The sequence below is a fragment of the Astyanax mexicanus genome, chromosome 11, assembly GCF_023375975.1.
Source record: "Astyanax mexicanus isolate ESR-SI-001 chromosome 11, AstMex3_surface, whole genome shotgun sequence".
In the NCBI taxonomy this organism is placed as follows: Eukaryota; Metazoa; Chordata; class Actinopteri; order Characiformes; family Acestrorhamphidae; genus Astyanax; species Astyanax mexicanus.
In genome coordinates, this window is record NC_064418.1 from 31,468,105 (window position 1) to 31,484,736 (window position 16,632).

Sequence of the window (16,632 nt, forward strand, 5' to 3'; positions counted from 1 at the left end):
CTCCATAGCAACTCCTCTTTGAGGGGTTTAGAATCACCATCCAGTAATTCTATGATCATCAGGCACAGCCATTCCCAACCGTTCTTTTCACAGCGGCCACAGAGGGGAAGGGGGGGTGGTGTGTGTGTGTGTTTGGTGGGGGGGTGGTGTGCGGGTGAGGGGGAGGAAGTGCTGAAATTCTACAGTCTATTTCAGGCAATTCATCTAGCCAGTCACCATTAGAATTCAAAATATTTCGACCTTCAATCAAAGAGTGTTATGTGGAGCTGCCGTGATCTCCAGTCAAGACGAGCAAACGTTTTAGTCTAATCACCCAGGACAAGTGGAGGCAGACAGAGGCTCCTCAATCGGAGACAAATCAAAATGCTCATTTTAAACGCTGACAATGTCTCAACACACACCACAAACACACAGCCCTGGATCCAGAGCCCCCCATCCCCCTGTCTTTGTGCCTGTCTGCAAATGGATCTTAAAATACTGTAGATTTGCTCAGTGACTATAATCACATTTCTCATTACGACTGCAGAGAGTGTAAATGCATTATTGTGTACTGGAAAATGGCCAGATTTTTATGTGGTTGTAACATTTAACCCTCTGTCCAAGGCCTCTGTTTGGTCCTTGACTAATGTAGCTCTGTTCGAAACCAAATGCATTGCATACAGTGCATATAAAATAATAATAATAACAACCCAAAAACATGTACAATTGATATTCTGAGTCTATAGACATATTGTTCATGGAAGCATTTTGTCCACATAACTCCTGTAAAGTCCTAATTTAATATAGTTTGATAATACGTCATATCACTTGAGTAGTCAGTTTTTCCCGAAGTCATTTCTGACTATGTGATCTTCCCAACGCTCCCTGCTGCCCTGAAGTGCTGAACAGTGTTTCAGTGTGGAGGCAAGTGACAATTCACTTAGGTAGTCAAGATGATGAGCACTCAATGAGACTAAAGTGAAAGCTGGGATTACAGCTTGACAACACTTTACATCACACAGCAGCACCCTGCACTTGTTAACCTTCATTTTAAACCATGGATGGAAGGTAAAAAAAAAAAATGCTGACAGAAAAACAGAGTCTTACCACCATAAATAAGCAGCTCATGCATTGTTGTTGTAAGCTATAAAAAAAAAACTCTATGAGGCAGATTGCTATCATGCCAGGGGTACAAAAATGTATCATTACATTACTATGGCCACAACAGAGGGAAAAAATCCCCAAGCACATAATATGAAATATGAAATTCAGTAAGCTTCCCACAGCTTAGAGGTGCCAGCCACTGTAATTCAAGACTTTTGTGGTTGTGCCTCCAAACCAATCACATCAAAGCATCTCCATATAGCGTGTTGTTTTTATTTCCAGCCCCCTGCTATGGGTAAACATAGGAGGATTTCCCTGATTGTTCAACATTATTTCTTCAGCTTTATCGAGGGATAAGACTCCATAAAATAATGACCTTTCTCCGTCAGGCTGAGCAATTCCAAGGAGACTATTTCGCATGCTTCTTGCTCTGAATAGCCGCACACAGGTGCTGGTGTCAGTAACGATTTGTGAAAAGGAGGGTTTGGAGGAGCCAAGCATAACAGCAGCGGTTCAATTGATCAGCCACATCCAGGCCATGTGAAAATGTGCTGCGCTGTGGTGTTTTGGCGGCGGCAGATATTGAGCAAGAATAACAGGTTGGGATGAAAAGAAGCTGTAAATGTGTACCAGACTGAGGCAACTGGGAACAGGGGAGAGGGGGTTCTGCACTTAGACCCAAAACAGAGCAAGGAAGACGGGCAAAGTTAAGGTACATTCCTCACTACTGTGAGACGGAACCACAGAGGAAATGGGTTGTGTGAGTGGGGAGGGGCAATCCTTGACTTCTACAGTAGTAAAAAAAATAGCATGGTATAGCATGCAAGAGAATACAATAGAATGCAACTGAATATAATAGACAAAACCATGTGTAAGCAGAGATACACCTTTTGAACGCCACTTCCTCTCCCTTCTCCCACACTTACAAATCCCTGATAGGGCAATGTAAGCATTTTATGCAGGAAAGTTTGCCCTTCTGCAAGCTCTTAGTACATGAAGCATGCTGGGGCATCAGCTTTCAGCATCCCTCTAATAGTTTTTGGAAGCATTGGCTGAAAATAAATCCTGTGTTTACACAGACCTTTCAAAATCATTAGATGGTCAAAATGAAAAAAAGAAAAGAAAATGTCTGTAGAGGTTGAGCAACTGGGGCTACTCGAACTTCAAACGGCTAAACATGAGGTTGCAGATCCAATCTGACTGCTGCCTGGCTTCAATCACACACGATGCAGCGTGTGGAGGCAGCTACGACCGCACCTGAACTACCAGCGGTACACACACTGGACCACATTTTTCAAAACTATTGATTAATTTGTCAAATGCTGATAAATATATAGTGATCTGATAAACACTCTCATAGTGACACAGACACACCACTGTACTCTATCCTTCACTCATTGGGAATATCAACCCAGAGCCAGAATAGGGAATCAATAGGGAAGAGTTTTCCGGTTCACGTGACATTGGTTTCACATACCAGTAAATACAAATCCCCTCTCACCTTCTTGTTAGGTGCCCTGGCATGAATTCAAGCACTGACAAACACGCCATTCACGTGAGTTTTAAGTCATCTCTCCGTTCTTTGTAACGCGCACCACACATTTTGGCAAACATCTGAAGCATGAAAAAGCATGTTCCCACTACCATGTAATCAGACAATATAAAAGAAGTGCCCTGGATGCTGAAACATGTACCATCTGACACCGGATAAAACATTTCTATAATTACAAAACAAAGGCTGGAATTGTTAATGGTTAAGTGGTGGAGCAACCACTTACTCTCAAAGGAATCTGCTTTAGGAAAACAATGGCAGGTCAAAACAGAGAGCTGTAAATTCATAAACGAAAAGTATCTGTTTTATGCTCTGGTTTTCCACCACTATGCACAAGCGGTGTTTACGAAAGGCAGAATGGAGAACGGAGCTGGTTTCAGTTAAATATACACTCTGCACACAATATGATGATGAAGAACGCAGACCAACAATAATTATTTTTGTTGGTTGCACACAGCACAAATCAAATGGGAAGAATTAAAATATCCTTGGAGTAATTTGTTTCTCCAGTTAGAAGAAACAGTAATTCCGCATGCCTGCGTGTTCCAGTTTTAATGTCTGTGTATAAGCCTGGCAAAAACTATGCATTCTCGACTCAGGTCTATATTACAAACAGTACCAGAACTCTGGCCTACACCTGATGCCAGTGGAAATATGGAAAACATGAGGGAAAAAAAGACTTATGGCAGATATTTCTTGTATAGAGAATATGTTCTAAGAAGCTCACCAGAGTCTGAGGAGACTTCGGGATCCACAAATGCTGTCTGTCACACAGGGGCTGTTCGGTAACTATTGTAAAATGGCCTTGGACCTGCAGTGACACCCTCATTACTGTGTCCAGCAGTAATCCAGAGAGGCCCAGAGAACAATAAGAGTAAATGCTCTGTATTGTAACCCTGTCTGCTCTGCTTCTCTGTCTAAACATCGCACAGCCACTAATCAGAGCTCTTCTCATATAATGGGAAAGTCAATAGCCGCATACAATCAGTAAACAAATTCAGCTATTTTTAAAAAGAGCCTCTGTCTCCATTTTAGAGCTGGCAATTTAAATTATTCTACCGTGTAACACCTTAATTGTGTAAGACAAAGACGATGTCGAGAGCACAAAGGAGCTGGGAGTGGAGCGAGGGCTACACGTAATTTCTGCGCTGCCATGCAGAGATGACATGTGATAAGCATTCTGCTTTGCCGAGGGCTGTTTTGCCGATGCCAAATGACAGTTTGTAGTTAGTTGCCATAATAAGCCTGAGACAAATTGTTTGTCTTTAAGTTGTTGCAAATGTCAGTCTCTTAATGAAGATAAAGAAATGCAGTTAGGAGCATATCAAGAACAAGCCATGTAAAACTGTGCCTGTGTTCTTAGATCACTTTTATCGGCAGCTAAACAATCATTTTCATTTTCAGCATTCAAACTAAAACGGCTACCTCTCAAAGATATTGATCTCTCCAAGGCACATTGTTCATCATCTGCTTCACTGAAGAACAGATCATACAGCCATAGTGTGTTTGAAACATTCTAATGAAAGAGAATCCTACAAAAAGAGAATCCTACATGAGATGCCTTAAAAAATATTAACATCTATTAACAATACTTTTATTCTCTGGTGACAGTCCAACTGTACAATCCACTGTTTCGTGAAAAAAAAACGAATGAGTCACGCTGAGCAAGAGGAAGAAGTAAAGCTGAGACTGTAACTGTGTTGCTCATGGAACAATCAGGTGTAGGAGTGAGTGTAGAACAGGTACAGTCTCATCCCAACCAGGCCTGACAGATGTTCATCAGCATGACTCAATGCTGAGCATAAAAAACTGTAGCGTGAGTGAGAGCCTTTCCATACCTCACACACCCTTTAACACGAACTCAGACATATCTATTACACACACACTACTCAAACCTGCCAGCTAAATGAGAACATGATCATAAAACTTCGAGACGCTAGCATGTGCATCACATCACTTCATGCTTAAGTGCAGAGTCACAGAACACTTAATGACATCTGTGGCGAGAGATGTCAGAATAACATTAAATGAGCACGCTATTGCACTGACCAAACATGGTGAATGAGATTTTATCAAACACATAGCTTTTATTATGACACTTTTATTAAAAATAAATATTATACACAGGGTTCTGTGAGTTATTCCATAAAGAACTGTGAGTTATTCCATAATACATGTTTGTATTAGAGATATGAGTGTGAAGAAATTTTAACCGTGATTGACCTTTTAAAATGTACTTTTTATAGAACCAAAAGTGGTTCTTCTATAGAATTATTTAAGAGTGATGTAGCAAGTTTAAATTTACGTCATTATTTATACAGTATGTCTTACAGATTAGTACAAACGAATACTGTATATTCTGACTTGTCGTGCTCTCCTCATTCTAAAAATAAAATAAAAAAAATAGAACATAGACCTGAATGGACATATTGACAATATGTGACCAGAATATCTTCAGACCTTCTGGGAGATAAACAGACTGACTGACAGAGAGACAGGACCCATACCTTGTAGGTCTGTGTGTTGTATGGGGAAATTGCAGCGCTGGCAGGGAGTGAACATTGCTTTCATCAGGGTCAGTGGTGCAGAAGGGGAAGCGTTCAGATGCAGCTCACTGTTCAGGCAGAGAAAAGGCTGACTTCCTGAAAATAAAGACACAGCACACAAGCTGACATAACCTGCGACTGTCTCCGAACGCACCACTGATTCCGACATTTTGTGCCAGATCCTTGTAAACATTACAGAACATTTTCACGCTATGTTCTTTCTCCTCAAAGACAATGGGCCACAAAGTGTTACACACTGATCCTCTAAAATAAATAGAAAAACATCTTTGTGTTGGAACACCAAGTCCAATAACAAGGTCAGAAAATCCTGTAATAGATCAATTGCGGTTAGGGGCGCAGAGGCAAATTGCTATTGTGGCAGATTTAGGAAGACGGAGTGGATCTTAGAGAACACAACCCCATGGTGAGCTCAATGAGAGAGATGTCTGCAGCTCTGTGAAAGGAGCTGAAGAGTCCTTCACTCTGTAAGGCACGAATATGAGTGCTGTAATGGGACAGCAGTCGAGAGCAGCCCAGGGCGTTCCATCTCTACCTCACCTGCTGCTTGGGATTTAAATGATTGGCTGGTTGGAACTCAAAAACCAAGAGGGATAAAATTGCTGTGGATTGATGAGATGAAGGTTGAGGTTTTTACTATTGAGGGATTATTGTGTCTCTTAGCCAAAAATATGTCAAGGGCACTTTGAAAGTGTCCTTTGAGATGCTGGGGTGGGGGGTGCACTTTAGAAACAAGATACAAATAGGATAATTAAAACTTGTTATACCTTTTTTTATAACTGTTTTATGAGTGAGACTGCTAGTGACTTCTGTTAAATAATGTCAGTTCATAAACTCATCCTGTAAACAAAAATTAAAGCATTGGTTATACAAATTGATGATGAGTGTATCAGTGGGGGGGAAGTCTTTACAAACATGACTATAAAGCAACTGTTTAGTTATCACAGAAATCATTCTACACATATTTTGCTAAACATGTGCCTTGCCCTAAACTGTGTGCAAATTATATAAAGTTGATTTTCCAACTGTGTTAAAGTTCTTTAATAATGCCATAAATTAAATGACAAAATAGGGAGGAAACGGGTAGGAAAAACTCTATCCTCAGATATTGTAGCCCAGCCAAAAACCCTATTGGGCAGCTCCATTTCTAGCAGATAAAGCAGAGATTATCGCAAGTGGACTGTCACCAGTGTCCACAACTCCCACCCATCACTCTCAGGCAAAAATTACAGACAAGGGCAGCATCGTGTAGCGCGAGAGCTGTTGCAGCACTGTAAACCATAGGCATTTCTTTTACACCAGGCACCTGTTGACGTGTTTTTATGAGACTGGTTTTAGAGACCTAACTAGCTTAGCAGTGGGTTTTTTTTTCCTGTGGAAACACAAATATTTAAAACATTTCAAATTAAAAATATATAATATTACAATCTCTGCCATACAGTAACAGGAATCGTGTCCTTTATTATACTAAAATACATTGCTAAATAAACAGACAAAGAGAGCATGAAACCACTCACTTTCTGTGTTGTACAAACTGTTGCACTAATAGCAAATCCTCCAAGACCTTCTAAACCTCGCGATATTTTAATGATGCCCTTCACTTTATTTTAATAATTTGAAAAAAGGGAAACATGCTGGTAGATTTTGTAGAGGCTCGCTGAACCTACAGTCATCGAAAGCGACAGGCTTTTAATAAAGCCGTATGCAAATTATAAATTACAGGGCATACATTAATTAGCATATAGCTTCACTCCGGCTTCATTGTGAAACGTACATTCAACACGGATGAAAATAACAGGCATTATTCTTCGGATACTTTAACAACACACGCTGAGCCATTCAGTTGAAAACAGGTGAGCACAGAGAATTTACCGCACTGAATTAAGCAATACAGCACTGGAAAAAATAAGAGACCACTTAAAAATTATGAGTTTCTTTGATTTTACCAAATTGAAAACCTCTGGAATATAATCAAGAGGGAGATGGATCATCACAAGCTCTCAAACCAAGCTGAACTGCTTGAATTTTTGCACCCGGAGTGGTATAAAGTTATTCAAAAGCAATGTGTAAGACTAGTGGAGGAGAACATGCCAATATGCATGAAAACTGTGATTGAAAACCAGGGTTATTCCACCAAATATTGATTTCTCAACTCTTAAAAGTTTATGAATATAACCTTATTTTCTTCATTTATTATTTGTGGTCTAAAAGCTTTACATCTATTTTGTTAATTCAGCCATTTCTCATTTTCTGCAAATAAATGCTCTAAATGACAATGGTTTTATATGGAATTAGGGACAAATATTGTCCGTAGATTATAGAATAAAACAACAATGCTAATTTTACTCAAACATACACCTATAAAAGCAAAATCAGAGAAACTGATAACAAACTGAAGTGTCATTTTTGCAGGTTTAAAACATATCGGTCTTTTCGAGTAAGACTCCCAGGAAACGGAGAAGTAAGGGGCCAAAAAATAAACTCTGTACAGACTAAATTATGAATCTTGTAGGTGCAGGATGAGGTCGGAAATTACATTCCTCAACATATATTTACTGTTACCAGTAGATAAGGGATTCCCGACAGAAGCTTCTCACTTGAAATAAATGAGAGACCCATTTGTTTGACCTTTATATAGGCTAAATAGTATAGACTTCCTTAGTTTGCATTCATCGATCAATCGTTTATTAGGCTACAGTTAAATATATTTTTTCTTAAACTAAATGGAAACAACACAGGTAGATATTTCATTGATATCTATATTATTATATATGTATATTATATAGTTAATGGTTTAATTGTAACGCATTTTCCCACTGCTTTCGGTGCCTTAGCTTTATATTTTTTTGCGTCATTGCCACTTGAATTGTGATGTGAACACGTTAAGCCAGATAAACTGAATTTAAGGAGAAATCTAGGGATTTGTAAATCACTGGGTTTGTAGAAACTGCGAAACTGTAGAAATTAGCTCCAAGATTTTGCTCCAGTTTCTCTCGTCAGCTCGCCGGAAAAGAGGATGATTTGACAGTTTATTTGTTTATGAACACTAAACATTTCCCACATCTCCTCACTTCTGATCTCCTGCGCATGGATGACGAAACACACCCTCATCCCAATCAAGCGTTTCGGCGGTGCTGCGAATCCCCCTCCCGATCACTCACACTCACCCATACGCACACACAAACACACAGACAAGCTCTTTTCCCTCTCAATTGAATAAAAGAGAAAGGCACTTGAACACTGTAATTATTTACGTTTTGTTTTATAATGTATTTAAAGTGATGTATGTAAAATGTTAACGGTCAGTGCAGGCTTTAAAAATTAAGCTGTATTTAATGTTCGCTTTGATTTCACCTTTAATTTATCGTGCGAAAATAATAAGAAATGGGCTCGTACCTGAGGCGATCGGGTTAAGCCCTTGAGGAAAACAGGGATTTAAGTTTAGGGAGATTAGTTAATTATCCACAAATGCGCTTTTCCTCTTAAGGGTGGGGACAAATTGATCTCAGTCCGCAAACAAAAAAAGGCCCCGATGCAAAAACCCGCACCCTGCGCGGGGCAGATTTGAAGCGAGCCCAGGATCTTTTGTAAGAGTCCACTTTAACGAATAGGTGCGGATTAATCATTTATCTTTAGCTGCTTAAAGGCGTGATGGATGTGGACCGTCACTCAGACTCGCCACAATAGATGCAGAGCGTTTTTGTTCTTGCCAAATAAATCATTCGCATTGTTTAAGGTACATTGATCAGTCTAATGGCTTGTAATAGGTTTCTAATTGCCACACACAACTGCTCGCCAGGTAGGACAGCCATGCAGCCGGGTGACTCAAATCATTCCTTTTAAAAACTATTAAAAGTGTATTTTGCGTTAATAACAGTCAACACATATTACAACATGAACTAAATCATCAGATATCATGCAGAGTCGTGCAGTAAAAATAGTATTTCTAAAACACTAAAACTTCAATGCACAATTTTATTAGTAATGATTTTAAAAATATATATTTAAACGTATATATATTTTCATGTATCTCATTGTCTAAAATGTTACCAGTAGTTTGAGGATTTTCATGCTTTGATTTATCAACAAATATCTGGCTAAATCCAAACATTAAACAGTCTGACATAATTCAGTGATAATACAGTGTTTTGTGTCTGAAAGACCTGAAGTACAAAGAAAAAAAACACACCAAAATTTTGGAGCACATTCGTTCAAGAAATCTGTGTTCATAAGATTTGACACCACAATTAATTAAGAGGACAAGAACAATTGTAACATGAAGAGGCAGAGAGAAAGAGAGAGAGAGAGAGAGAGAGAGAGAGAGAGAGAGAGAGAGAGAGAGTTGCACACCGCTCTCAGTCAGCTCACTCAAATGTGTTTATGCCTAACGGATATTTAATAATGTTAATTGTTTCCCTGTCAATTTCCAGTGATTGCAGAAATGAAGCGATTTTGCAGGCTCCAGCGTGCGGATTTGAATAAATTGTTTTAGATTCCCCTCTCCATAGGAGGGATTTAAAGCGCAGCGCTTTGGAGCAAATTGCGCCCGGGCTGCCTGGCACCGCTCAGCCTCTATAATGGAGCATTATTTGGCAATTTTGAATACTGTAATGCACAGCTTTCGGCGAGGCCATTTTCAAGAAAATTGCTTTAACTTTTAAAAGTGATGATGATTCACTCCAAAGCAGGCAATTGTTAAATTATGCCATTACACTTAAATGTTTTAACAAGCAGAAGAACACACTGGTATAATGCATTGATCTTCATATATATGTTTAAAAATATTATAATAAATCTTACGAAAAAAGCGAAAAGACAAAGTTAAGACAAAGATGGGTATTAATGTATTAATGTTGGTGTTTTAAATAATTAAAAAAATGCATGAGATCGGACACGAATCTTTTCATTATATAAAAGATATTTATTTTTTCTAATTTATGTAAAACTGAGTCAGATTGTGAGTGTGTGCGTTTGTGTTTGAAATTTTCTAGCGGATGTGTTTTTATGCCGTGTTGGTGTTCAGGGCTAATTTTCTGAAGGTATTTAAAAGAAGCGCTACTGGGAGCGCACGCGCGCACCAAGCCAACACGCACACACTTACACTTACACGCACACACACATACACATACACGCGCGCGCGCACACACACACACACACACACACCTCTAACACCTGTTGTGAGATCACTAATTCCCCCAGAATCCATCAGCTGTGTTTTCTTTATATTGTAACTTTTTCAATTATTACATTTTCGATCACAAATATAAACACATTGTACAAACACGACATAATAAGACATAAATGATTGTCTCATTTTATCGATAAGAAAAACAGCGCGGTATGAAAGCTATTCTTGCAATTCACAACTACGTGCATTTATACTCATAAATGCTTAAACATGCTTAAAAAAAGACTTTCAGTCGACTTTCAGATATGAAAGACTGTAACGACCGGAACAGCTTTTATAATTAAAAACAGGTCAACACAATAAACTTATCCTCCCTCGCGTGACTTTCTCGTTTACGCTCTCAAGTTATAGCACCCGAACGTCTGAACTGACATGAAACATTTCACGACATCATGCAGAAGACAAATAGGCATCGCTTACCATGGTGGTCGCCGGGCTTATTAAAACCCCCAATATGAGCTCAGCCCTAGTGTGTCTGTGTGAAGATACCGCGCATTGACAGCCATAGCCTATATCTCTCTAATATATAAATATATAAAAGTAAAACGCCCTTAAAAGAGCAGATCGCTCGGTGTCTGACAGTGGGATCGGTAGCCCAGTTTATTGATTGACACACTACTTTAGTATTTCTGTCAGGAACGCGCCTCCTATTGGCTGAGCTCGAACTGGGCGCGCAGGATCCGCCCCGCTGATTGGCTGAGAGTCACAGCCGGCTGTACTTGAAAGAAGGCGCTGGGTACAACTGTGTAGAGAGGGGAGCTGAGCCTGGGGACAAACGGAGAACAGCACAGCGCCCTGTCCCACTCAAACTGGAGCACAGCAGCACCAGGGTCCCGCAGCATCCAGCGCATTGAAGGCCCTGGCTATGGCTACGTCTATACTTGGGGTAAGTGGTCGAGCGGCGTTTACCTTCTTTTTTTGTATTTATTGAAGCTTGTGTTTGTTTTTTTCTCCCCTCGAGACTTCGTGTTGTCTGAAACTTCGCGGCTACATCGTGTTAACTTTTATTAGACTGTGTTTGAGTTGTTTTTGAACGTAACTGAGCACTTTCTGGTATAGAGAATACTGTTTGAACTTTTTTTAACTTCGTAGAAATATATAGTACTGGTTTTAAAATTATTTTGGCAGCTTATAGCTTAAAAAATATTTGTTTAGACTTATTTGTTTAGCGATAGCTTTACAGTGTTCTACAAATGTCAGTGTGGCTTGCGCTAGGATACTTTTTAAACGCGTTTTACATTTTTAAGATCTCACACTCTGCCAGTGCTTTTAGTTAACAAACTTTCTGTTTTTGTCTAGGAAGAGCCTCGCTTTGGGACTACCCCTTTAGCAATGCTGGCTGCGACCTGCAACAAAATCGGCAACACCAGTCCGCTCACCACGCTGCCAGACTCCAGCGCCTTCTCCAAAGGCGGATTTCACCCGTGGAAAAGATCGTCGTCCAGCTGCAACCTGGGTTCCAGCCTGCCCGGCTTTAGCGTGGCCACGAGCCGCAGCAGCTCGGGACTACCGGCCACGACGGGCGCCAGCAGCAGCGCCTTTTGCCTGGCCTCCACCTCCCCGACCTCGTCTGCTTTCTCCAGCGAGTACAGCAGCTTATTCTCCAACACAGCGGCGGGCGTGAGCTCGCAGGACTCGGGCCAGTCAGCATTCATCTCCAAAGTGCACACGTCCGCAGAGACGCTGTACCCTCGCGTGGGCGTGGCGCACCCCTATGAGTCGTGGTACAAGTCCGGCTTCCACTCTACCATCTCGGGCGACGTGGCGAACGGCGCGAGCTCGTGGTGGGACGTGCACACGAGCCCCGGCTCGTGGCTGGACGTGCAGAACCCTGCCGGTTCGCTGCAGACGTCGTTGCACTCGGGCACGCCGCAGGCAATTCACTCGCAGCTGAGCGGCTACAACCCCGACTTCCCCGCGCTCACGCACTCCGCCTTCAGTTCCACGGGCATCAGTCCGAGCGCGTCGCACCTGCTGTCCACCGGACAGCACCTGCTGGCGCAGGACGGCTTCAAGACCGTCATTCCTGCCTACACGGACACATCAGCGGCCGCCAACGCCATGATCTCGGGCGCGGGCTCGAGCATCGGCAGCTCCTCGCGCTCCTCGCGGAGATACTCGGGCCGGGCCACGTGTGACTGCCCCAACTGCCAGGAGGCCGAGCGGCTTGGCCCAGCAGGCGCGAGCCTGCGCAGGAAAGGACTGCACAGCTGCCATATCCCCGGTTGCGGCAAGGTGTACGGCAAGACGTCGCACCTCAAGGCGCACCTGCGCTGGCACACCGGCGAGAGGCCCTTCGTGTGCAACTGGCTCTTCTGTGGCAAGCGTTTCACGCGCTCCGACGAGCTGCAGCGGCACCTGCGCACGCACACGGGCGAGAAGCGTTTCGCGTGCCCCGTGTGCAACAAGCGCTTCATGCGCAGCGACCACCTCAGCAAGCACATTAAGACACACACGGCCGGGGGTGGGGGCAAAAAGGGTAGTGACAGCGACACCGACACCAGCAACCTGGAGACCCCCAGGTCCGAATCACCGGAACTGATCTTAGAGGCGGTGAACCCGCGGGGGGTCACGGTCAAAGAGCAGCAGTCTCCTCACCATGAGTCCTGACTGACCCTCAGCAGCGCTGCTGAGCACACACTCGTCCAAAACTGACAAAAAAAATCCACAGGAGACAGAAACGGGTCAGGAGTTTCATGAACTGTTCTGGAGACGGTTTAGACCCTTGTGTCTCTTTTTATTTGTATTTTTATTTTTTGGTTTGTTTTTTCTATTATAATTAATTTTATTTTGGACATTTATGAACTATTCTGGCGACAGTTGGACAGTTTATTATTATTTTCTCTTGATATCTGAAATAGGTAAACCCAGCCTTTTCCAAAATCCCAGGTTATTAAATGGGATATAAATATTTAAACCTAATCGTGGTTGTTTCTATGCTGTATCGTTGCAGGACGATCGATCGATTACAATGTAGGCGAAGTAAACTGGGGTTGAATATATTTGCTTTATCTTTTGGTTTGGATCGGTGTGCAGCACAGTGACCCCGACCGACCGACCAACCGACCAGGGCTGGAAAACTGCGAGCTGATCTGAGCTAAATCTGTGTAGATACACCCACAAACACCATCATTCCTTTTCATCTCCTGTAAATGTTCCTTCTGACTGTTTTGTGGTGGATCCTGAAATTCAGGGAGTTTTATTTACTTTCGACGCACTTTGTGGATGTCAGTATGTATGTAACACAGCTATTTAAAATTCAGTTACTCATTTCTTTACCTTGCTGAAAGTATATAAATGTTTAATTGTATAAAGTCTCGCGTATAAGGCTTTCATTTTGTAATTAAAGGGATTTAAAATCGAAAGGTTTCGTTGGGATATATCTGTTTTATTGCTTCAACATGAATTTATTTTAAAGGTTATTTATCACGTCTTTGAGAGTTCACTGGCTTTCTGAAATGATTTTGGTATTATGTAGAAAAATATGGGGAAAAAAATTGGAAATAATGTGTGTTAATTTGTAAACAGTCTAAATCAATATTGCAGCTCTGCTGTGGGCAAACGCAAATCGCCGCACACTTTCCCAGTGGGATAAATCAATAGTTAATGCCCTGGAACAGGCGCTTTATGGCCAAATGAAAATCCTGTTAAATAGTATTAATTATGACTTGGAGCACATCGCAGCCCCATGTGTCTTGTATTGGCGATTAGGGATTCGTGTCTTATCAAATATCTAATTAATCTTCGAGACATCATTTGTTCAGGCGCTCTTTATCAGAGCTTTTCCGATGGGGGTTCGGTGACAAAAGGCCCCTGAATATTTATTTTAATCGCTCAAATTAACTGCTTACATTTGCATGTCAAACGGAAAATGTCCATCTAAGAGAGGGCTGTGGTATAAAGCAGCTTTTAGCCTTTCTGAGCGCTGCACTTGATTTGGTGTTATGGGAACAGTATCCCCCTTTTTTTTGGGGGGGGGGGGCACTTTTGAAAAGAAAAAAATGGGAAAGCCATATGCTAATGGAAAATTACGAATGCTCTTGTTGCGGCGCAGTCAAATGGTCCCTGGCTGGTATTTGAATATCAGTGGCCGTGGAGCTGAAAGGGTCCAGGGATGCTCTCGGACTCCTTTGTGTTTGTCCAGCGCAGCGTCCGGGCAGAGAGGAGGAAGAGAGAGAAAAAAAGCGTAGCATAATTAGGCTGCAGCGCCGAGCCCGGCATGGGAACCTCGTTACCAGAAAAGCTCCTTCTGGAGAGCGCGCTAAATTGACCAGAAGGCAATAGAGGAAAATTATTTTCATTTCCTATTGTGCGCCGGTGGCCTGTCTGTACCGACGACGCCGAGGGCAAAGCGCACAAACAAAAATCGGCCCATTATCGTTTAATAATGCTGTGAAATTTGCCTGACATTTTTATTGTTACAGGTTACAGGGGCGTTAACGAATAAATAATGAAAAATAAATTCAGAAAGAGCGATTAATAAACAGACTTAACAGTTTCTGTATTGTCTTGTAAATCCTTCTGACAAACAGCATGCGCCTGCTGGAGTTTGATTTGCTGCTTCCTTTTAAAAGTTAATGTAGGAGATCCCACTGCGGTTTTATGGCGGATCTACTCTAAACTCGCGACGTTCCTCAGTGCGGCGCTGCCAAGCTTCACACACCGGGTCTTTTCCGCGCTTTCAGAGCTTTTAGGGTCACTCGGATCTTTTCTGTGGCGCTGCTCGCGCTGGGCGCCGCTTTGTCAGCGAGCGCCAATAAAGATAGATCAAAGAGATACGCCGCGAGCAAGACGCGCAGCTAAAGCCGCCGAGCTGGAGACTCTCCACCGTTCAGAACGGAGCTGTCCACTTTATTATCCAAAAGCATCAGCACCAGACCTCCGCTGGACTGACATGTGGGGGTTTAAATTTAAAGCGACCAAAAATATACATATATAAATATTTTATATGCCACTGTAGTTGTTCATATTTACACTGTGAACCTCTGACACTGTGACTAAAATTCGGAAAAATGGTATTACAATTCTCTGTGAAAATATCAAAAAGTTTTAGTGAGCAATCAATTGGCAAAAAAAGGTCTTCTGCCATTTGTTTTAAATAAGGTATAAAATTAGACAAATATATATTGGTTTAAATTTCCTTTGGAAAAACAATATTTCAATGTTTTTATTACTATGATTTGTATTAGTTATGCATTATTCCGTCCGTTTTTATACAGGATTTTGTGAGCGCTAACGCACGTCTTCATTATGTACCTCAAATACACCAGACCCGTAAAAACAGTAACTTTCAGATTAATTCTAAATTTCTTTAAAAAGTGATACATTTCCTTCGGGATCAATAAAGTATCTATCAACTATTATTTTTTATATATAAATATAAATATTCTAGAAAAACAGGCAGACAGAAAACGGTTGACCTAAGATGATCAACAAAACATTAAATCCTAATGATCTGTATACTTATAACAAGTATAGCAAGCGTGTGAAAAGAATTTAATGATTAGCCGAACCTAAATAAAGAGGACTTAAAACCTGATAAACTGATGACTTTTTTTTACCTGACACAGAACAGGTAGCATCTAACACACGATTCGCTCTTTAGTAAAAAAAAAAATAAGAAAGCAGAAAAAGCGCAGGCTTTCAGATGGAGACCTCAGTGACTTCAACAAAGGGCAGCATAATAGTGAATTTCAGTCTGTTTAGAGAATGAGTAGTTTAACACATTAAAGTTGTTTATAAAAGACGTCAGAATAAGTCCATCAGTGAAACATGTGCGGCTCTTTGAAAAAAATGCCTTATTTCTCAGCATGTACAAAGACACTCACCATGCTGCTGTTGTTTTTTTTAACATTGGACAATTGCATTTTTTTAAATTAGGCCTACATCTAATAATCCATTTTGATCAAAGCTTTAGTCAAATTTATTTGATAAGCTGGACATTTAGATAAAAAAAAATTGGTCATGCTTTAAACAGCTTTAGAAAAACAAAGTTATAGTATATTATTTCAGTTGTTTTCAATCGCGTTAAATTAGAAGAATCTTTAAAATGTCAACACAAGACAAAATATCTATTTGTCTTCTAAATTAAAACACATAATAAATAAAAAAAATCAAATATATTGAATATGCCGCAAAACATACGAATATCCTTGTAATGATTCTAAGGCTAACCTTTAGGAAGTGTTCAGTAAACAAGAGATGTGGGGATTTCCTGTTTCCATTTAAAATGAACAGTCACACAG

The 16,632-nt window shown here is 41.1% G+C and overlaps 1 protein-coding gene and 1 long non-coding RNA gene across 5 annotated transcripts in view; one reads left to right on the forward strand and one right to left on the reverse strand.

The window, feature by feature from the left end:
- The window catches only part of LOC107196988 (uncharacterized), a 34,721-nt gene extending 23,681 nt beyond the window's left edge, over window positions 1-11,040 (reverse strand). For 2 of the 3 annotated variants that reach the window (XR_007441176.1, XR_002651367.2), the window contains exons 1-2: window positions 10,808-11,040; window positions 5,143-5,277 (exon numbers count right to left, since the gene is read on the reverse strand). This is a non-coding gene — a long non-coding RNA (uncharacterized LOC107196988). The remainder of the gene's footprint in view (window positions 1-5,142; window positions 5,278-10,807) is intronic. The other variant, XR_001518312.3, reaches the window with a different exon arrangement.
- A 97-nt stretch (window positions 11,041-11,137) lies between these two features.
- On the forward strand, window positions 11,138-13,752 carry sp9 (sp9 transcription factor). Of its 2 annotated transcripts, none has more exons than XM_007234855.4 (2): window positions 11,138-11,273; window positions 11,687-13,752. In XM_007234855.4, exons 1-2 carry the CDS (start codon window positions 11,253-11,255, stop codon window positions 12,995-12,997), a joined length of 1,332 nt encoding a protein of 443 aa, XP_007234917.3. In that variant the 5' UTR covers window positions 11,138-11,252; the 3' UTR covers window positions 12,998-13,752. The 2 variants fall into 2 exon arrangements, with proteins under 2 accessions (XP_007234917.3, XP_022536062.2); XM_022680341.2 differs by having other exon boundaries at window positions 11,145-11,273; window positions 11,691-13,752.
- The last annotated feature ends 2,880 nt before the right edge of the window (window positions 13,753-16,632 follow it).

Bases quoted from the DNA above. Each gene is read 5' to 3' on its own strand.
- sp9 (XM_007234855.4), top strand. From the start codon at position 11,253: ATGGCTACGTCTATACTTGGG. The intron at 11,274-11,686 runs GTAAGTGGTCGA...GTTTTTGTCTAG, and splicing joins TGGCTACGTCTATACTTGGG to GAAGAGCCTCGCTTTGGGAC.